This window comes from Mobula birostris, chromosome 2, assembly GCF_030028105.1.
Source record: "Mobula birostris isolate sMobBir1 chromosome 2, sMobBir1.hap1, whole genome shotgun sequence".
Taxonomy (NCBI): Eukaryota; Metazoa; Chordata; class Chondrichthyes; order Myliobatiformes; family Myliobatidae; genus Mobula; species Mobula birostris.
Window position 1 is genome coordinate 68,691,173 of NC_092371.1, and position 22,539 is coordinate 68,713,711.

The 22,539-nt window shown below is 38.8% G+C and overlaps 1 protein-coding gene across 3 annotated transcripts in view; it reads right to left on the reverse strand.

Annotated features, from left to right (window-relative positions):
• osbpl2b (oxysterol binding protein-like 2b) overlaps window positions 1–22,539 on the reverse strand; it is a 74,345-nt gene that overhangs the window by 16,696 nt on the left and 35,110 nt on the right. For all 3 annotated transcript variants that reach the window (XM_072242392.1, XM_072242399.1, XM_072242407.1), the window contains 7 exons: window positions 20,857–20,991; window positions 18,880–18,977; window positions 16,832–17,014; window positions 12,067–12,174; window positions 3,436–3,525; window positions 1,289–1,412; window positions 141–269 (listed from right to left, as the gene is read on the reverse strand). In XM_072242392.1, coding sequence (XP_072098493.1) covers window positions 141–269; window positions 1,289–1,412; window positions 3,436–3,525; window positions 12,067–12,174; window positions 16,832–17,014; window positions 18,880–18,977; window positions 20,857–20,991 — 867 coding nt within the window. The remainder of the gene's footprint in view (window positions 1–140; window positions 270–1,288; window positions 1,413–3,435; window positions 3,526–12,066; window positions 12,175–16,831; window positions 17,015–18,879; window positions 18,978–20,856; window positions 20,992–22,539) is intronic.

Sequence of the window (22,539 nt, forward strand, 5' to 3'; positions counted from 1 at the left end):
CTGAAAAACATTGACGGACATTTAACTATCATCAAGGTTTATAATCCACCATCTCCTGTTGAAAAAGTGAATCTGAATTTGTTGTCAGACTGCATACCCATACATATCACACTAAGTTGTTCCAGACTTTCAAGTCTTACCTGAGTAGAGTGTGAAGGCCTTGCTGCTATTCTCCAGAGTAGTTTACTTCCAGGAATAACTTGTACAGTTTCCTGGATTTCAGGCATGTCGTCAGCTTCGTCATTTTCAGATCGTACAACATCTTCTGTCTGAAAGAAAATCAGTAATATCCTTTTATAAGGGCTGTAAAGTTCAAAGTAAATCTTATCAAAGTACATATATGCCATGTACAGGTTGAGATTCATTTTCTTGTGGGTATATCTATGGAGTAATAATAATAACAGAATCAGTGAAAGTCTGCTCAACTAGGGCGTTCAACCAGCGTGTAGAAGACAACACCGCATAAATACAAAAAGGAGAATTAGTTAATTAATTAATATCCAGAACATGAGACAAGAGTCTTGAAAGGGAGTTCATTGGTTGTGGGAACATTTCAATGATAGAGCAAGTACAGTTGTGTGTAGTACAAGAGCCTCTTTTGCTCAAGAGCCTGATGGTTGAGGGGCAGTAACTGTTCTTGAACCTGTCAGAGCAAGTCCTGAGGCTATTGTACCTTCTGCCTGATGGAAGCACGAGAAGACAGCATGACCTGGGTGGCGGGGATCCCTGATATTGAATGCTGCTTTCCTATGACAGCGTTTCATGTAGATGTGCACACTGGTTGGGAGTGCTTTATCCATGATTTATTGGGCCAAATCCACGACTTGCGTTGGTGTTTCCATACCAGGCTGTGATGTAGCCAGTCAACTGATAAAAGGGTATTTTCAGAGGCAATACCTTACCAACTTATTCAGGTACATCATTCTGGTTGTGGATAAGGAAAAAAGTGTAAATTATGTCATCAAGTCAAGGGATTTTGAATTGCACATGAGAAGGACGCAGACTGTTCTCTGGGATGAACTGTCAGCATAAATATCACAAATTGCTCACTATACATTACATGAAATCAGTTAGGCTATGAAATAAGGATAATGAAAAGGATCTCAGTCACAAAATAAGTGCACAACTTCAAGCAGCAGAAACCTCAAAGTAACAGTGGTGAAGCAGGATAAGAAACAGTTTTAAAACCAATTTATACAAATGCGTGTTTTCAAATGCACAATAATATATGGGCATCTTAAGAAATAGTTATACCTCAACCATTGGCAAAGATCATGAAAGAGATTACCTCCTTAGCTTTCTTCTGGTCTCCACTCTTTTTATCATTTTTTTTGTAGGTTTCATATGTGTTAGTGTCCACACACCACAAGCATTCAGTCCATTTGCCGTATATTACACATACCTTCCTTTTACTGTGAATTAATAAATGTACATTGTATAGTTTTAGTTTAATGAAAAGGAACAACTTAATATTGGAAAATAATTCAAAAGCAGATCCTTACACCAGAGAATTCTTCCCCTTAATTATTGCAGGAGAGAAATCATGACAACTTGTATAAAGCAATCTACAGTACAGTACTTTACAGAAGTGATCATACAAATTTGAACATCAAGGCATATTAGCAGTTGTCATGGCAAATGACAAAAAGCTTGTTCAAAGAAGGAGAGTTTAATGATAATAGGAGAAAAACGGAGAGACTTTAAAGATCAAACTGCAAAACTTTACGGAGTCTTACTGTCTGATAGCATGGCAACCAACATAGTAGCTTTTAAATTAGGAGACAATGAAAGATCATACTTGATGATTGAACAATTGATTTAAATGGATGCTAAGTTCCAGAGATAGGGAGCTTAAAGGCAATAACAAATGAAGTCATGGTGAAGGGGGGGGGGGGGCGCACTGATAAAAAAAACTAATGGAGATAACTGGAAGCCAACATTTGTTAGCAAAAGTAGGATTATGGGCCTACTTTTTGAGGTCTATGGACAGCAAGGTTTATAGAAAGAATGAGGCAGTCAGCCAAAAGTTAATTTTACAGAATAAAAGGGCATGAAAGAGATGAAGTAACACATCCAAGTTCTCCCACTATCATACCAATGGCTATGTCATCCAAATCTTATTGAAAGATTACATGTGACATTACATCACTTCCTATTAACTGCCAGGGTGCATCATGCTGGTTGCTAGCAAGTGAATTTTACTGCCCTCACAGTGCAAATATCACAAAGTTATGCAGTGTGTTAAACACCTTCTCAAAAATCACTTGAGCCAGTAGCTTCCTTCGGGGTTTTTAAAATGAGATCTGACTTGTGAAAAGACATTGCTGTATCAAGGCAATAAAGAAGGGATGGAAGTGGATGTCTTTCGACCATGTGCTTCAAAACAAATCAAAATTAACCCACATAAGAAAAGATAAACACAGGAAAAGATAAACAGAACAGCTTATGTACATAACAGTAACCATGGCATTTCTTTTCAAGAACAGTTCTGCTCATCCAGTATTGAATGCTCATCAAGCAGTTACTTTAAAGAAAAATTCCAAAAAATTGGATTACATTCATTTATGGTGTGCTAACACCAAATTAGCAGTCACTCTAAATGGGACACATTTTCAAAAATTGTGAAATTGGGACACAATTGCTTAAAGAGAGCCTCAGCATTACTTTATGCACTTTAAGAGAGTGATAAAACAGACTCTTGCACTGTCAAACAGAACGCTGCCAACTGTATGGGCAGTAACACTGTCATTCTGATTGATCCACATTAATGTTGAAGTGATCTCTCCACAGAGTTCCTCAGTTTGCAACAGAGATCAAGTCAAATAGTGCGAGCAGTTACAAGGAACACAGGGTGGGGAAGGAAAGGAGGGGATAACGATGCATGGATATCCATGGGAAAACACTACTCCACCTACAAGCATGCAGTAGGTCAATCCCGTCTCATAACCATAGATCATCATGATACCATGTGATCAGAACCACTGGGTCACCTGTTGAAGGATCTGTCCTTTGGAGTTCACTAATTTCACCTAAACATACATGTTGAACTGTTCATTAATAACACATCTAATGTAAATTATATTAATAAATGCTTTGCATACTGATAACATGTTATGCTCAAAAAATGATGGGGAATGGCACTAGCACTAAGATCAATCACATCCAGAAGTGCATGTCCAACTTCCCTGCTGGTTGAACTTTACCAGAAAGGATGTGCTTCCACCCCCCCCAAAAAAAATCACATTGCTGCTATTTATGCATCATGAGGCACAAAACAGATTTTCTCTCATCTAATTCCTAGACTGGAATAGGTAGTAAGGAAAAGGGATAGTTTCCTTTTATACAATGAAGATACTTTCTCTATGCTCCATGATGTTTTAACAAGAATAAGGATTCAGTGTAATTATTAAAATAGTGTATTGTCTTCAAACCAACCTTTTGTCTTGAATGTATCCTTCAACTCTATGCAGTTCTTTACCAAACAGCCCACATGGTTTAAAATGCAGTAAACATTTTTCACCAGTACTATAAAGAAAAGCAAGATGCCATCATGTGAATGAACTCAAAAGAACATTTCCCAGAGGGAAGTATGTCATAACATTTAATTTCAGACCAGCAATGACATACAAAGCAACAGTCAATAGTTATTCTATATAATTTTAATGTTTTCATGTTCCTAATAAGCAAGAGACAGTTAAACTATTCTCAATAGATGATTTTTGCAATAAAATATAAAATTTAGGGAAACTTAGGTAATTTCATCACTTAGCTACTGAACAGATAAATACTGCTAAAAGAGTTAAGATTGTTGAGCATTTCTAGATTGGAGGCTTGAAGTTTAATTTTTTTTCAAAAACTACCAATATAAGCATTAAAGGAATAAGAACATTCCAGAAGTGGCAGAAAAGTTAAGTGATGCACAGAAGAAAATCCCACTAGTGACACATGCCTTGATTTGCTGGAATATTGAGTATATTGAGTTTCACCTGGCCAACCATTGAGCACATCTACTTGAAATGTTGCCGTAGAAAAGCAGCATCTGTCATCAAAGCTCCTCACCACCCAGGCCATGATATATTTATTTATTTATTTATTTTCACTACTGCCATCAGGTAGAAGTTACAAGTGCCTCAGGACTCTCACCACCAGGTTCAAGAACAGCTACTACCTCTCAACCATCAGGCTCTTGAACAAAAGGGGATAGCCATACTCATTCTATTTCTGGTGTTCCTACAACCAGTGGGAATATCTATCTTGTTATTTAATTCTCTCATTATTTATTGCTATTTATTTATATTTGTATTTGCACAGTTTGTTGTTCGTTGATCCTGTTTACAGTTACTGTTCTATAGATTTGCTAAGTATGCCCACAGGAAAAAGAATCTCAGGCTGGTATGTGATGACATGTCTGTATTTTGATAATTAATTTTACTTTGAACCAGGCATTGACAAGGCCACATTTGGAGTATTATGTCCAATACTACACACCCTCCTCTCAAAAGGGTACAATTAAACTGGAAAGGGTGCAAAAAAAAAAAAAAAAAAAAAAAAAAAAAGATCTTCAAGGACGTTACTAGGGCTGTAGCTCTTGGGCAATGAGGAGAGACTGGATAGCCTGGTACTTCTTTCCTCCCTGGAGAACAGGAGCCTATTAAGTGGCCTTAAGGAGGCATATAAAATCAGGAAGGCATAGATAAAGCAAACAGCTTAAGTTTTTGCCCCAGGGAAGTCAAACACTAGAGGGCACAGATGCAAAGTGAGATGGGAAAGATTGACAAGGGACCTGAGGGACAAGTTTTTGCATGCTGAGGGTGGCAAATATATTTAACGAGCTAGAGTAAGTAATAAAGTGGGTACAATTATGGCGTTTAAAAAACATTTGGACAGTTGCACGAATAGGAAACATTGAGGGATTATGGACCAAACAGAGACAAATGGGAGTAGCTCAGTTAGGTGATTTGGTTGGCATGGATGAAATGGGCCAAAGAGCCTGCTTTCATACTGTATGACTGCAACTCTAATTTCCATTCAAATTAATGGTGGTTTGATATTAGGAAGGGGGAAATCAGAATCAGATTTAATATCACCGGAATTTGAAATCAGATCATACCTCCCATCTCTTTTAACCTACCAAGTAACCTACCAAATATACAGTACTGATTTCCACCTTGGGGAATGTGGGGAGAATAAAATGAGTGGTTAATGTAGGATTAGTTTTAATGGAGCTCGACAGTCAACACAGACTTGACAAGCTGAAGACCATAAGACCATGAGATATAGGAGCAAAAGAGGGCCATTCAGCCCATCGAGTCAGCTCCACCATTAAAACATGGGCCGATCCAGTTCTTCCAGTCATCCTCACTCCCCTGCCTTCTCCCCATACCCTTTGATGCCCTAGCTAATCAAGAACCTATCTATCTCTGCTTTAAATACACCCAATGAATTGGCCTCCACAGCCACTCGTGGCATCAAATTCCACAGATTTACCACCCTCTGCCTAAAGTAATTTCTCCATATCTCAAGTACGGCACCTTGTCAAAGGCCTTCTGAAAATTCAAGTACACCGCATCTACTGCATCTCCTTTGTCTACCCTGCTTGTAATTTCCTCAAAAAAATTGCAGTTGGTTAGTCAGGCAGCATTTTCCTTTCATCCCTAACAATTGATGCCAACAACTTCCCAGTCACTGATATCAGGCTAACAGGTCTATAGTTTTCTTTCTGCTGCCTCCCACCCTTCAGTGCTATATGACCAAGATAATAATGATTCTCTAAATCAATATACCAGCAAAAGTAGGAATCAACAATAAAAGTGATAGAGGCATATGTATGGGTTGGGGCAGGGAATTGCATTTTTGATGAGGAAGCACAAAACAATACTGTTTAAAGGGATAGTTTTAGGGCAATCATCCAATGAGACCTCCTCTTAGAGGACAAGGTAGGTCAAGTGACTTAATTACCAGTGGCAAAGCACTTTTAATTATGCTGCAGCTTTTTGAAACTAGTTAGGCTGCATATGGAGTATGCATTCAGTTCTGGTTGCCTCATTATAGGAAGAATGTCAAGGCTTTGGAGAGAGTGCAGAAGAGGTTTATCAGGATGCTACCCTACCTGGGTTAGATAGAATATGCTACAAGGAAAGGCAGACAACTTTGGATTATTTTCTTTTGGAGCGGTGGAGACTTAGGATTGATCTGATAGAAACATAGAAAACCTACAGCACAATACAGGCCCTTCGGCCCACAAAGCTGTGCCAAACATGTCCTTACCTTAGAAATTACCTACGCTTACCCATAGCTCTCCATTTTTCTGAGCTCATGTACCTGTCCAGGAGTCTCCCAAAAGACCCTAGAGAGGTTTATAAGATTATGCAAGGCATAGGTAAACAACCAGTATCTCCCCCCCACCCCCCGGAGCTGAAATGTCTAAAACATAGAAAAACTACAGCACAGTATAGGCCCTTTGGCCCACAATGCTGTGCCGAACACTAACTTACTTTAGCAATTACCTCGGGTTATCCACAGCCCTCTATCTTTCTAAGCTCCATGTACCTATTCAGGAGTCTCTTAAAAGACCTTATCGTATCCGCCTCCACCACCGTTGCCAGCAGCCCATTCCACGCACTCATCACTTTCTGCATAAAAACCTTACCCCTGACATCTTCTCTGTATCTACTTCCAAGCACGTTAAAACTGTGCCCACTCACGAAAGTCATTTCAGCCCTGTGCAAAAGCCAAGTGGGGTCCGACCAGGGTCCTATATAGCTATAACATTACCTCTTGGCTCTTAAACTCAATCCCATGGTTGATGAAGGCCAATGCACCGTATGCCTTCTTAACCACAGAGTCAACTTGCACAGCAGCATTTGAGTGTCCTATGGACTTGGACCCCAAGATCCCTCTGATCATCCACACTGCCAGGAGTCTTACCATTAATACTACATTCTGCCATCATATTTGACCTACCAAAATGAAGCACCTCACACTTATCTGGGTTGAACTCCATTTGCCACTTCTCAGCCCAGTTTTGCATCCTATCCTGTCCTGCTGTACCCTCTGACAGCCCTCCACACTATCCACAACACCCCCAACCTTTGTGTCATCAGCAAATTTAAGAACCCATCCTGCCACTTCCTCATCCAGGTCACTTATAAATATCACAAAGAGAAAGGGGTCACAGAACAGATCCCTGAGGCACACCACTGGTCACTGGCCTCCATGCAGAATATGACCAGTCTACAACCGCTCTTTGTCTTCTGTGAGCAAGCCAATTCAGGATCCACAAAGCAAGGTCCTCTTGGATCCCATGCCTTCTTACTTCCTCAATAAGCCTGGCATAGGGTACCTTATCAAATGCCTTGCTGAAATCCGTATACACTACATCCAGTCACATCCTCAAAAAATTCAATTAGGTTCGTAAGGCACAACCTGCCTTTGAAAAAGCCATGCTGACTATTCCTAATCATATTATGCCTCTCCAAATGTTCATAAATCCTGCCTCTCAGGATCTTCTCCATCAACTTACCAACCACTGAAGTAAGACTCACCGGTCTATAACTTCCTGGGCTATCTCTACTTCCTTTCTTGAATAAGGGAACAACATCTGCAACCCTCCAATCCTCCGAACCTCTCCCATCCCCATTGATAATGCAAAGATCATTCCCAGAGGATCTCTTCCTTCTCCTCCCACAGTAGCTTGGGGTACATCTCGTCCGGTCCCGGAGATTTATCCACCTTGATGCTTTCCAAAAGTTCCAGCACATCCCCCTGCTTAATGTCTATATGCTTAAGCTTTTCAATCCGCTGCAAGTCATCCCTACAATCACCAAGATCCTTTTCCGTAGTGAATACTGAAGTAAAGTATTCATTAAGTACCTCCGCTATCTCCTCCGGTTCCATACACACTTCCACTGTCACACTTGATTGGTCCCATTCTCTCACGTTTTATCCTTTTGCTCTTCACATACTTGTAGAATGCCTTGGGGTTTTCCTTAATCCTGTCTGCCAAGGCCCTCTCATGGCCCCTTCTGGCCCTCCTAATTTCATTCTTAAGCTCCTTCTTGCTAGCCTTCTAGATCTCTGTCATTACCTAGGTTTTTGAACCTTTCATAAGCTTTTCTTTTCTTCTTGACTAGATTTTCAACAGCCTTTGCACACCACAGTTCCTATACCCTACCACCCTTTCTCTGTCTCATTAAAACATACCTATGCAGAATGCCACACAAATATCCCCTGAATATTTGCCACATTTCTGCTGTACATTTCCCTGAAAACATCTGTTCCCAATTTATACTTCCAAGTTCCTGCCTGATAGCTTCATATTTCCCCTTACTCCAATTAAATGCTTTCCTAACTTGTCTGTTCCTATCCCTCGCCAATGTTATGGTAAAGGAGATAGAATTATGATCACTATCTCCAAAATGCTCTCCCACTAAGAGACCTGACACCTGACCAGGTTCATTTCACAATACCAGATCAAGAACAGCCTCTCCTCTTGTAGGCTTATCTATATATTGTGTCAGGAAACCTTCCTGAACACACCTAACAAACTCCACCCCATCTAAACCCCTTGCTCCAGGGGGCTGCCAAACAATCTAATCCCAAAGGAGATGCATTTGAGGTGACAGGATAAGGAGATGTACAGCGCGATTTTTAAATCAACACAGAGTGGCAAGTGCATGGAAAAATCTGGGGTGGCAGTGGAGACAATTACATTTGAGGTAATCAAGAGGTTCTTAAATAGGCACATGAATGTGCGGGAAATGGAAAGATATGGAGATGGCGACACAGAAGAGATTATTTTAGTTGGGTGTTTGATTATTAATTAAAATTAATTGCCACAACATTGTGAGCCAAAGGACCTGTTCATGTTCTGTACTCTTCTATATTCTAAGCACACTTAAGATGGAAATTAGGTGGACAGTCTTAAAGTACATTAAGGTGGATAAACACCCAGGGCCTGAAAGGTGGCCCAGGAGGTTGCTCAGGAGGTTAGAGAAAATTAAGAGAAATTGAAGCCTCAGCAACTGACATTATATCTGATGCTTCCCTTCCTAATCATTAATTTTCCTGCAGTCAAATGACTTGTTTAAAAGAGGTTTAATTGAACTGGGTCTTCAACACTTAATGCAAGCACATTAGTTACCACCCAGATCTAACCTTCTGGCCAAAAGACTCCTTCAATAATCCTTCCAACTGCTACTCCAAGTCATAACTAAATCAATTAACTTTTCTCCAGTTGCAAGATTTGATACTGCCTGAGTCAGTATATGTCAATGACAGAACAAATACATTAAGAGAATAGAACAACTGGATTGTTCTCCATAAATGAGGTAAATATGGGATTTGATGGGTTAAATAATTTCTTTTCATAGAAAGGGAAACTATTCTAACTGAAGAAGAACAACGTAACTGAAAAAGATAGATTTAAAGTCATAGGGAAAAGAATGAGAAATGAGGTTCAATAGGATGCTACGGTATGGATGTCACGCGTTGAAAAGTACGTTAACTAAATTTCAAAAAAGGGGATAGGAAGAAAATCCAGGGACCCAGAGGAGAATGAAACCACTTTAAAACTACAGGCTCCAGAGGGTTCCTGTATTGTGGAAGACGTCTTGCCTCGTCCCTGTGCCAAAGACGCCACGCCCCAGTGGCCTCAATGACTACAGACCGGTGGCATTGACCTCCCACATCAAGAAGACCCTGGAGAGACTTGTTCTGGAGCTGTTCCGGCCTATGGTTAGGCCACACTTAGATCCCCTCCAGTTCGCCTACCAGCCCCGACTAGGAGTTGAGGATGCCATCGTCTTCCTGCTGAACCGTGTCTACGCCCACCTGGACAAGCCAGTGAGCACTGTGAGGGTCATGTTTTTTGACTTCTCCAGTGCATTCAACACCATCCGCCCTGCTCTGCTGGGGGAGAAGCTGACAGCGATGCAGGTGGATACTTCCCTGGTATCATGGATTCTTGATTACCTGACTGGCAGACCACAGTACGTATGCTTGCAACACTGTGTGTCCGACAGAGTGATCAGCAGCAATGGGGCTCCACAGGGGACTGTCTTGTCTCCCTTTCTCTTCACCATTTACACCTCGGACATCAACTACTGCACGGAGTCTTGTCATCTTTAGAAGTTTTCTGATGACTCTGCCATAGTTGGATTCATCAGCAAGGGAGATGAGGCTGAGTACAGGGCTACGGCAGGAAACTTTGTCACATGGTGTGAGCAGAATTATCTGCAGCTTAATGTGAAAAAGACTAAGGAGCTGGTGGTAGACCTGAGGAGAGCTAAGGTACCGGTGACCCCTGTTTCCATCCAGGGGGTCAGTGTGGACATGGTGGAGGATTACAAATACCTGGGGATACGAATTGACAATAAACTTGTCTGGTCAAAGAACACTGAGGCTGTCTACAAGAAGGGTCAGAGCCGTCTCTATTTCCTGAGGAGACTGAGGTCCTTTAACATCTGCCGGACGATGCTGAGGATGTTCTATGAGTCTGTGGTGGCCAGCGCTATCATGTTTGCTGTTATGTGCTGGGGCAGCAGGCTGAGGGTAGCAGACAGCAACAGAATCAACAAACTCATTCGTAAGGCCAGTGATATTGTGGGGGGTGGAACTGGACTCTCTCACAGTGGTATCAGAAAAGAGGATGCTGTCTAAGTTGCATGCCATCTTGGTCAATGTCTCCCATCCACTACATAATGTACTGGGTGGGCACAGGAGTACATTCAGCCAGAGACTCATTCCACCAAGATGCAGCACTGGATCACCACAAAATAGGGAAGTGGCTTTTTAACCAACATCAATACAACTTTTAAACAACTGCATTGTGGCAGGTCTATTAGGTTCATTGGGCTAGTCATAGTCATAGTCATAGCCATACTTTATTAATCCCGGGGGAAATTGGTTTTCGTTACAGTTGCTCCATAAATAGTTAAATAGTAATATGTAAATTATGCCAGTAAATTATGAAATAAGTCCAGGACCAGCCTATTGGCTCAGGATGTCTGACCCTCCAAGGGAGGAGTTGTAAAGTTTGATGGCCACAGGCAGGAATGACTTCCTATGACTTCCTAGGAACTCATTCCTGCCTGTGGCCATCAAACTTTACAACTCCTCCCTTGGAGGGTCAGACATCCTGAGCCAATAGGCTGGTCCTGGACTTATTTCATAATTTACTGGCATAATTTACATATTACTATTTAACTATTTATGGAGCAACTGTAACGAAAACCAATTTCCCCCGGGATTAATAAAGTATGGCTATGACTATGACTAGCCCAATGAACCTAATAGACCTGCCACAATGCAGTTGTTTAAAAGTTGTATTGATGTTGGTTAAAAAGCCACTTCCCTATTTTGTGGTGATCCATGATTATCCAAATTAAAGTAGAGATCCATGATCAGAAAGCTAATGATATCCAGTGTGGCAATACCTTAGTCAGACTATCTTTTCAATTAATGCACATGACTCATTAATGAGGCAAAGCAAACTTAAAGCAGAAAGCTCAGATTGGGAAGTATCATCGTAAATGGAAAACTATGAATTTCACCGTGTGCATACTGAATGAAGATCAATGAGTAGCAAAAATATCACTTAGTTATCTAGAAATTGTAGGTGATATGAATACTAAGCAGGTGCATTTCTGAAAATTTTAATTATTTTTAAAAAGCTATCTACTGACGACTTCACAATTCTAACAATAGCAAATCTCAAGATTATCTGAAGGAGCTAAAAATTACCTCCAGACAAATAACATGAAGAACAGAAAAATAAAACATTATTCCTGAAGGAATTAAAACAACGTTGCTCAAGTTAATCAGCAGGTCTGGCAGTTTCATATTAAAAATAAGTGCAAACCAGAAATTTTCCCCTTGTTCCAAATCAAATTTATTATTGCTGACCTATATGATGTGAAATTTGTTGTTTTGTGACAGTACAGTGCAAAGACATAAAATTACTATAGGTTACAAATGTAGTGCAAAAAGGAATGATGTGTTAACAAGGCTGAAATGCTTTATTTACAATTTCCAATATCTGCAGTACTACTAACTCACTAAGCTTACCTGTGATTCATAATTTCTACAGTTCCATATTGTTCTATCCACAGTTTGCCAATTATTACATTATGTACACAACATGAAGGATTCGTCCAACTATAGGCCTCGTTATGCCTGTAAACAAAAAGCAAATAAGTGTGGTTTGTTATTCTAAAAATAGGAGAAGGTACTCTCATACAGTCATGATAACCACATGTACACAAATGAGCAAAGCACATAATTCCACAAACTGCAGGATAAGGACAAAGATATCTTAAGCTTATTTAAAAGAGGTATTTAACATGTTTACAATTATGTAGGCTCAGTCATGAAATTAAATCCAATGATATTTTGAAAGGATCAGAAAATGATGCCTATTATTTCTTACAATTAAACATAACATTTATTATATGGATCAGCTGGTGTAGGCAAATATCAAATTTCTTCCTGCATCTTAAATAACAGATACAGAAAACATAATATACATCCGCACATTTGCCAAACAGCAGCACTTAGTCCTAAAAGACAAACAATAATAGGGAGGATAACAGATGCCTAAATATAGGATTGCAGTCCCATGAGCAAGGAGACATGAAACTTAGAGAGGAACAACGCCAAAGGACGTTGTTTAATTTTCTGACATTTAATCTCTAGCTAAAGCTAAAGAGACAGAACTGTAAAACAAAGAGGGTATACCATGAGATAGCGTACGTAAATAAGGAAAGCAACCCAAGTACTGGCCTATTGATTAATGGTTGGAATATCTTACTGCTGAATATGGTGGTATCACCTTCAAACTTGTAAACAAAGTTAGAGCAGAATCTGGCCATGTAGTCGTGAATGTCTGTGAAGTAAGGGGTTAGAGACACAGCTTGCAGGGCACCAATATTGTGAATTATCACAGTGGAGGTGGCATTACCTATCCTTACCAATAGTGGTCTATTGATCAGGATGTCAAGGATCCTTTTACTAAAAGGTGGTGATTAGTCCCAGGTCTAGGAGTTTAGTGATGAGTTTGTTTGAAATTATGGTATTGAAGACTGTGGTGTAGTTATTAAAAAGGACTCTGACGTAGGTGTCTTTGTTATCCAGATGTACCAGAGATGAGTGTAGGAGATAATGTTGCTATGGACCTTTTTCAGTGGTAGGCAAATTGCAGCATGTTAGAATCGCCTAAGTGGCTGGAATTGAACTGTGCCATGACCAGTCTCTCAAATCTCTTAAATCTCTTCATGATGATGGCTATCAGAGCCATTGGGCAGCTGTCAATAAGGCAAATTACCTTAATTTTCTTTGGCACTGAGATACTTACAGTCTTAATGCAGGCAAAAACCTGTGATTGGATTAAGAAGTTAACGATAACTGCGAGTATCTGCTGGCTGGCCCATTTCGGATCTGAGGATCTGAGACAGTAAGTTTCAGTAGATTCTCAAGAAGGTTAATCTGACGTCTGTAATAGTGACTGTGGGTAATGATGCATCAGAGACTGTTGAGGCGGGAGGCAACGTTGTTCTGTTCAAAAGATGCATTACTGTATTGAACTCATCAAGGAGGGATGATTGACTTATTTTTATAGCCCATTGTAGCATTCAAGTCTTGCCACGAATGACAGCTGATCCAGGACTCCATTTTGGTCTGGAATAATCTCTTGGCACTTCTAGGACACTTTTATGAAGATAATACCCAGATTTCCTATATAGTTCAGGTAAATCTGATTTGCATGCCTCAGACCTAGACGTCAGTAGGGACTGCATCTCTCTGTTCATCAGAAACCTGGATTGATCTCTCTGGTATGCAATGGTCCACAGACTTGTTGAAGAAGTCTGTGCACACAGTGTCATATTCATTTAGATTAGCTATTGAATCTTTGTATGTGGACCAGTCTACCAACTGGAAGCTATGGTGTAGAAGCTCATCTATTTCCTTGGACCAAAACTGTACAGCTTTCTGGTTGGTGTTATTTGTAAACAGGGAGGAAGAACCCAACCTAATCATCTGATTTCCCCAATGTACGGGTGGAGGATGGATGATAGGGACCCTTTAATGTTTTTGTAGCAGTGGTCAAAGGTTTTTGTACCCCTGGCAGAAAAGATGTGCTTATTTTATTTTAGTAGTCGATTCTTCAAGTTGGCCTGGTTGAAGTCCCCAGCTACTAAAGATGACCCAGTTGGAGTTCCCAGCATTTATCATCTTCATAGCTTTACCTTTCAAAGTAAGTGTAGGCAATTAGATCCTTGGGATTTATTGGCTTTCAGTCTCACTTACTTCAGATTTAAAATAAATAGTACTACTTTCCTTCAGTTCCTCTCTATCAATGCATGCTTTGTTCTCAGATACTTCCAGTAGATACTTTGTGCATCTTCTTTCATAAAGGAGTTGCTTAATTCCTCTGTTGTTTCCTTATTCCCAAGTCATTGTTCATCATTTTATTAAATTCCTTTTGAGATGCCAACTAGGCAGATGTATTGTATACTCATTTAAAAATTCTTTAACATACAGAGGGATACAATAGTCCATTGCTACAACTGCATCATTAACTGTATTCAACGTAAATCAGCTCCTTAAGAAATGAATACTGAAAAAAGCTTAAAGCCCAAAGCCCTTAATGCTTGCTGTGCTGTGTCATCGTGGAATGTGCGAGAAAATTAACAGCTATATCCAAGAGTGAATCTAATCAGATTTGGCACTGTTAAAGTCATTCAATTAATGTTAGAAGCCCTAAGGGAGTAAAATACAGAAAATTTACTTGAGTTGGGTTTCCAAAATCATGTTCAGACCTGCTCAGGTGAGCCCAGTGAAGATGCCCAATTACATCATGCCTCAGAAGAATTCTGACAATGCTTCAAAAATAGCGTAACATAGGAAATTGTATGCTTGGGTCTGTTCCAGGTACAGAAAATATTCATCAACTTACACATGTTCAACTTTCAACTAAAGTGCTCAGTCAAACTTTCAGAACAGCAAAGAGAGTTCAGTCTGGGAATGACTAACAGACACTATTCAGTAGAGGTGGTGATGGTGCCACAGAAGTAAATATTCACTGCAAATAGTTTGTCATAATCTTTTGAGTGTTAAGGATCAGCAAATACTGCTGAATAATAGAAGGACTTACACATTTCTTATTCATGTATTAGGCAAATTGAGGTAGACACCATATCCAGGGAACCACGAGCATGCAACAGTGGAATCCTGTGAGATTTATTGTGGCAATGTTACTTGCAACTTTGTAAATAGGGCAGAAGAGCAGGTGTATCTACAGATACTGGTACATGCTACTGCAAAGTAGCGCTGGGTGTCTTAAGGAGGTCATAATAATAAACAAACTCCAGGGCTTTACTTTTGAAATGAATAGAAATGAAAAGCCAATAAGTATCCTGCACAGCAACCTTTTCCAATTGCCGTCTTTGAAGTTGGTCAGCAACTTTCATTTGAAACACGTGAAGCATTTGGTTTAAATTTATGATACAGTTAGCAAAATCTTCACAGAAATTTACCCCCTCCCCCTCCCACCTTTTGTAGTTTATTTCCTCTCCATTGAAAGGAAAGAAATGATGAAAATGCTTCCAGTGTGGCACAAGTTCAGGGAACAGTTTTCCAACTGTGATTGTGGGAAACTGCAAGTATAGATGCTCCAATACTGTATAGCAAAGTTCATATTGACAATGGTAAGAACTTTCACATTACTGCACACTATTGCAGGAAAATACAGGACAATCACAGCAGTACAGAAATAGCAGTTTTACACAGAAATCATGAAACTTTATGCAAATTAGAATCATAAGGCACAAAGATGATTATATCGGAGTAAACTGAAATAATTAAAATTATAAGTTAAACAGTATTTTGCTGTTGTCAATTGTACAACAAGGTGCCCTGCATCAGATCACAAGACAACACAGAGTCTCTAAATGACTACCTAAGCACAGTCAAGATTGCAGCAGATAGGTATATTGCCTGAACTGTGTTTTCCATGTATCCCTGCATCCCAAAAGAGCTGAATTATGAAAAAAAACTGCTCATCTGGAATTCTGTATCTGGATAAAAGAGTTTAAAAAGTTAATTTTGCCTAAGGTTATTAGAATCGGTATTTTAACTCCAGTTGAATTCTTTATGGCAGGGGATCCCAACCTGAGGTCCACGGATCCCTTGGTTAATGGTAGGGGTCCAAGGCATGAAAAAAAAGGCTGGAAACCTGTGCTTTATAGGCAACAGGAATAGAGAGGAAGGGAGCATTGCTTCATTAAGGGTGACAAAAGAGGAAATGTACATTATTTTTAAACTCAATAAGGCAATAATGATAAATTTGATAACCAACCAAAATACTAGAGACTTAATGTTCAAAAAGATCTGCATGAATTTCTATAGCAAGGGATAAAGAATGGATGCAATATGCTGGAAAGAAATGTCAAGGGAGGCGTTACGTAAATCTAGATAAACCACTGAACTTCTCTTTGCTAAATCTGATTATTAAAAGGGGAAAAAGAACTCAAAGAAACTACAGAATGGTAATTTACGCAAATGAAAGTTACAATGTTAACGTATTTTCATAACAGCTGACTGCAACATGCATTAAAAAATTAACTACGGGATGATTTTAACAAAAGATGAATTTGGTATGACGTTATGGCCAGCCACAGAAATTCCCTTGACAGTTAAAATTTGATGCTCATTAAGTCATCAAGACCAGCTTAAGACACACAATTTATAATTCAGGCACTAACAACAGACATTTCATTCACTTACTTGAAACTGGATACAACATGATAGAAAAATAAGTTATAAATATACTTACTTTTTAAGTTCTAATGTAATAGTTCCTCGTGGTTCTGCTTCAACACTCTTTCCCCAAAATTTAAGCTTTGGATAAATGGAACCATGGAAAACAAAATCCTTATTGATGCCTTCTGAGTAAAATGCACTGATTGGCGGGTGATGGCTAACCTGTTCAGATACAAGTCTAAATCCAAGATCGTCCCTACCAAAACAAAAATGATAACAAATGTATTTCACATTGTAAAAAATAATAGCATTGTTATTTAAAACCTACATATGGTAAAACTCAACATAACTGTAATAGATTATAGGAATCAAATCATCAGATATTATTGGGAGAAAGGGAGAAATTTACATTTAAGATGTTCCTCAAAACATCCCAAAATACTTCACAATAAACCCGTTCTTGTTTAAACTTTTTTCAGTTTGAAACCTTTTCAGTAAGTAGATCAAATTTTAAGATTGTATTACATTGTAGTTCAACTCTAACAAAAAATTATCCAATCTACGGTCTACAACCACCAGATAAATACTTAGAAAATCAACTAGTAAAGAAAAATATGTGAAAAACTTTAACTGTACCAATATTAAGAGGGTGAAGCATTACAAATGATATGAAACAAAATAAAACAAATATTGATCCTGATGGTAGAAGTCAATGTGTCATTGATTTCAAATTTTCACTGTAACATCCTTTAAGAGAGTGACTTCAATTTAGCTTTTCTCACAAAAAAACATTTGGACTCGATGAATATGAAGATGTTCTGACTTGTGGGTGAAACTTAAACTCGGGATCTGTTAAAAAGATTCACCACTTACAACAGAACCTCTTCTCTCAGAGCATTGTCATCTGCACAAGTACATGTACACACACATGTACCAGTATAGTGAGGTGGTGTCTTTGAATATCTTTAACGTAGACAAGTTCTTGATATGGGATATGCGGTTAAAAGATGTGCTGATAATATCTTAGGGCTATGGGACTATCACCACATTCAAGGTTGAATGCGTGCATTGCATATCAAGGCATTCATTTCAGAATCAAAACAACAAAAATAACAGTTTTTAGTAGAAAGATTAGTAGTACAACATCAAGATTGCCATAGACTATATCAGTTGCTCTTGGGGTGTAACAACCCACGTAAGCAATGAACGATGTATGGAGGTTCACAAACTTGAAAAACCTGAGGTCATGTCAAGTTGGCAACTGAGCCCAAGCTTGATGACTAGGCCAGGATTATTTGGAATAACGATCTAATTGAGCTTGGACATGGGTAATAAAAGGAACAAAAAGACCATCACCGAAACAGATCATTATGAAAAGAACTTCACAATGTGGACAAAGATTTCTGAAAGTAGTAGCTATCTTCAAATATGACAATTCCAATGTGGAGAACAGCATTAGAATTCGCTGCATGATAGGAAATATCATATTTTGCAATGAGAAGCCTTAGCAAATGAAACACAGGAAAACTGCTTATGCTCTCATTGTAACCTTTAAACTTCATTCATCAACCACCCAGGAACATTCAGAAGGTCCCTAGCCATTAACATTGCAAACTCTAGGCTCAGGTTCAACACAGCCATTGTCAGCCAAATACTTCCGACAATACTGCCTCACTTCCCAGCTACACCAACATACAAAGCCAACACTACCACCTACATAAGAAGACACAGCTATACAATTTAGGAGAGGAGAGGAACTACTTGGACTTCACAACTGTTTTGCTGTTCAATATGAGTTTGAAAGACCCTCAAAACATTTCTCATCATCTCCATCTTAAATGGTCACTTTTCATTTAAGCAGTTACCACAGTTGCAGGTTACCACATAATCAAAAATTTCTCCTCACTTCATCCTAGACCCTCAAGATCTTGTTTTTTTTTTAACTTGGCTAGCACCACTTTTATATAAAAGAGGTACTAAATGTTATTTATTATTTAAAAAGATTTATTTATGTTTGTTTTCAGTGCAACATTTACATTGGTAGCAGAAATGAGGGAAAGAAAGCAACATAACAAGTACTAATAGAAGTCAATCTATGAAATCTTACAATTTGTATCTCACCTTCTGAGTTCATAGGTTTCACCTAGCAGTGGGTTGAATGGTTTACCAGTCCTTTCCCATTGCGAGGCGACAGCAGAAACTGCAAATGCAGCCACCGTCTGTAGCAAATACAACATACAAAAATAGGAATGCTTTGAAGTTTAGCCTGGCAATTATTAAGTAGTTCACTTAAACAGTATCTAAACGTTTCTGTCCATGGACCTAGGGCCTTCAGGGTTGAAACCAACCAAGTCAAACAACGAGACCATCAAGGCATTTTGTATTTTTTAAAATATCATTATTCTGTGCCTGAAATGTATTGGAAATATAAACTGAAATTCAGCAATTTGTTTAGGACTTCAAAATAGATTTATGCCTTCCAAATTATTTCTAAAGAGTAGCTTAAAGATAGATCGTTATCATTTTTTTCCAAAGTTTGCTAAATTTCGGTAAGGTACCAGAAGAGTAGAAAACAACTAATGTGACTCTTTTGATCATAAAGGAACTAAGATAGAGAAAGAGAACTAAAATCGATTGCTAGTGAAATGCTAAAATCAATAATCAGAGGAAATAGCTAATTATTTAGGAAAACTGAATATAATCAAACCGAGTCTACATGGTTTTATGAAAGGCAAATCATGTTCGACAAACATGCTTGAATGTTTTGAGGATGCGGCAGGGAGAGATGATAGAGCAAAAGTGTATTTAAATTTCCAAAAGGCATTTCACAAAGTGCCACATTATTGGCTGCTGCAGACTTTAAAGGGACTATGATATTGGAGGAAGCACGTTGGCATGGATCGAAAACTGGCTGTTACATACACGAATGAGTCCTTTTCTAGCTAGGGGGATATAACTAGTGGAGTATGTCAGTTCTTGGCCCTCAACTCTTTACTATTTACATTCATGACTTGGAGAAGGGGATAAAAATGAAAGGTTTCTAACTTTGCCGATGATATGAAAGCAAGTGGATGAGTGTATGGTAATGAGTATATTATGATGAGGACATTTTGATACTGTGACATTATACAGATGGAGTATATGAGTGATTTGGCAAAAGTATAGCAAATGGATTTTAATGTGGGGAAGCGTGATGTCATTCACTTGTGTAATTGGGGTCAAAGGCAGATTAGCATCTGAACAGGGAATAATTACAAATGGAAGAAGTTCAGAAGAAATCCAGGTGTTCTTGTGCAAAGAAAATCATAGAAAGAAAGCAAGCAGGTCCAACAAGAAGCAAGAAAGGCAAACAGCATGTTAGACTTCATTACAAAGAAATTATAAATAAGGAGGTTTTATTACAGGGTGTTGAAGAGGTCACATCTGGAATACTGTGCAATTTTGGTTCCCTTACCTAAAATGGATATAGAAGCACTAGAGGAAATCTAAAAGAGGACAATTTCTGGGATGAAAGAGATGTCCTTTCAACGGAGGCTAAAGAGCTTGGATGTATACGCTTTGCAGTTTAGAAGCACGAGGGATAACATTTATTCAAGCATACAAGATCCCAAGGGGGTTTAAACAGGGTAGATGTTGTGATGTTTTCTCTAGTGAGAGAGTTACAAACAGGGTTAATTAGCTGCGAAATAAGGGACTGGTCGTTTAAAAGTGATGTGCATTGAAATTTCCTCTCGCAGAAGTAAGTGAATTTCTGGAATTCTTTGCCTCCAAGCTGCTGGAAGACATATCATTATACTGATCTGAAGTAGTGATAGATAAATATTTGAAAGAATGAGTGAGGAGTTGATGATTATGGATAAATGGCACAGGAAGAGGAGTTCAGGACAGCACACTTGATCATTTTGAACGGTGCAGCAGGCTTGAAGGGCCTGGTACGTACTCCTGCTCTTATGTATTAGGATATCTCACATCTAGAATTTGACTGCCAACACTACTAAATGTTCTTGGCATTCTAACTTTATCACCACAAAAAGGTATAGGCAAATCGACTCAAATTGTGTTGACACCATCAGCTAGTTCTTTCTGAAACATACCTACCTGCATTCTCTCCACCGAATCAGAAAGCAGTGAGGCCTTGTGAATGAGGTACATGTGCTCCATGTATTCTGTAATCCGTTGTAGAAAGCTCAAAGGCTCATTAAATATAATAGGCATAGTTATTTTTGACAGTTCCTAAAACAAAACATTAAAGGCATTATCAAATTTTATGTCCAATAAGCCAACATTAAATAACTCATAAAAGACTGCAGAATATGGAATCTTAAGTAACAATTTGCTGGAGGAAATCAGCAGGTCAAGCAGCACCTGTGGGAAGAGGGGAGGAAGGAATTATGATGCAAAACGTCAACAATTCCTTCCACCCTAAAGCAGATGCTGCTCAACCTACTGAGTCCTTCCAGCAGCTTCTTTGCAACTTTAAATAAGTGTTAGCTAAAGATGAAAACAGATAAAATAGCAAAACACACAAAATGCTAGAGGAATTCAGCAAGTCAGGCAGCATCTATGGGGGAAACTAAGCAGTCATTTCTTCAGGCCGAGACCCTTCATTGGGACTGGAAAGGAAGGAGACAGAAGTCAGAATAAGAAAGTTCGGGGAAGTGAAAAAGTACAAACTGGCAGGTGATAGGTGAGACATTTCTGTCAGTGTTGCTCAAGACTTCCAGCATCTGTAGATTCCCTTGTGGTTACAAATTAATTAGCTTTTAATTGGCATAGAATACAAAACGTTTCCTGCCCTATTTTTGCATTTAGCATTTTTTTCTAAACTGTCATTTCAAAAAATATCATATTTGAAAACACAGATATTCAAATTACTGAACTAAGATAAAATTGGCAGTAAGCTAAAGGAGAAAAAGCTTAAAGTTTCAAAGAAAAAAGATAAAGATATACAATTGCATAGTGTAATGGGTAGCATTGTGGGAAATGAAGATACTGCAGTGTGGCTCAGGGGGATATGGACAAATTAAGAATATGAGCAAGGGAATGAGAAATGGAACATAAATGTAGGTCACTGTAACATAGAATTCTGGCAAAAAAAATGATGATACTTTTTGATGACATGATAATGAAAAGCAGTGATGTTCAGAGGGACCTGGGCATCTTTGTATACAAATCATAATGTTGATATTCAGGGTCAGCAGACAAGTAGTACATTGCCTCTTGTGCCTTGGTGAGATTTCCCCTGAAATATTGTATATAGATCTGGTTTTTCTCTTAGGAAAGAGACACCTACAATAGAGGGGTTGCAAATTTTCATCAGATTGATTCCTGGGTAGGAATATTATCCCAAGGAGAAAAAAAAATTAAGACAGTTAATTCTCTTCAGTTTAAAAGAATGCAAATACAAAATGCTTACAAGACTTGACAGGAATGGATTTCCTATTGCAGTCTCAAAATAAGAGATGATCGATTTGAGAATGAAATTTCTTAAATAAATGGGTGTGAATCTTTGGAAATCACTGCCCAAGAGAAAAGCGAAGCCTTAATTGCTGAGTACATTCAGGTTAGAGATCAATAGATTTTTAGATATTAAGGGAATCAGGGGAAATGGGGTTAGTGCATTAAAATGAAGCAAAATTAAAAGATCAGCCATTATCTTAATGAATGGCAGAAAAGGCACGAAGAACACAGTGTCTACAACAGCTTTTCCTTTTCTGATGCTCTTTCAGGTCTCTCAGAATTTACTGCCAGTGGTCTACCATTCAAGTGAAATCATTGTTG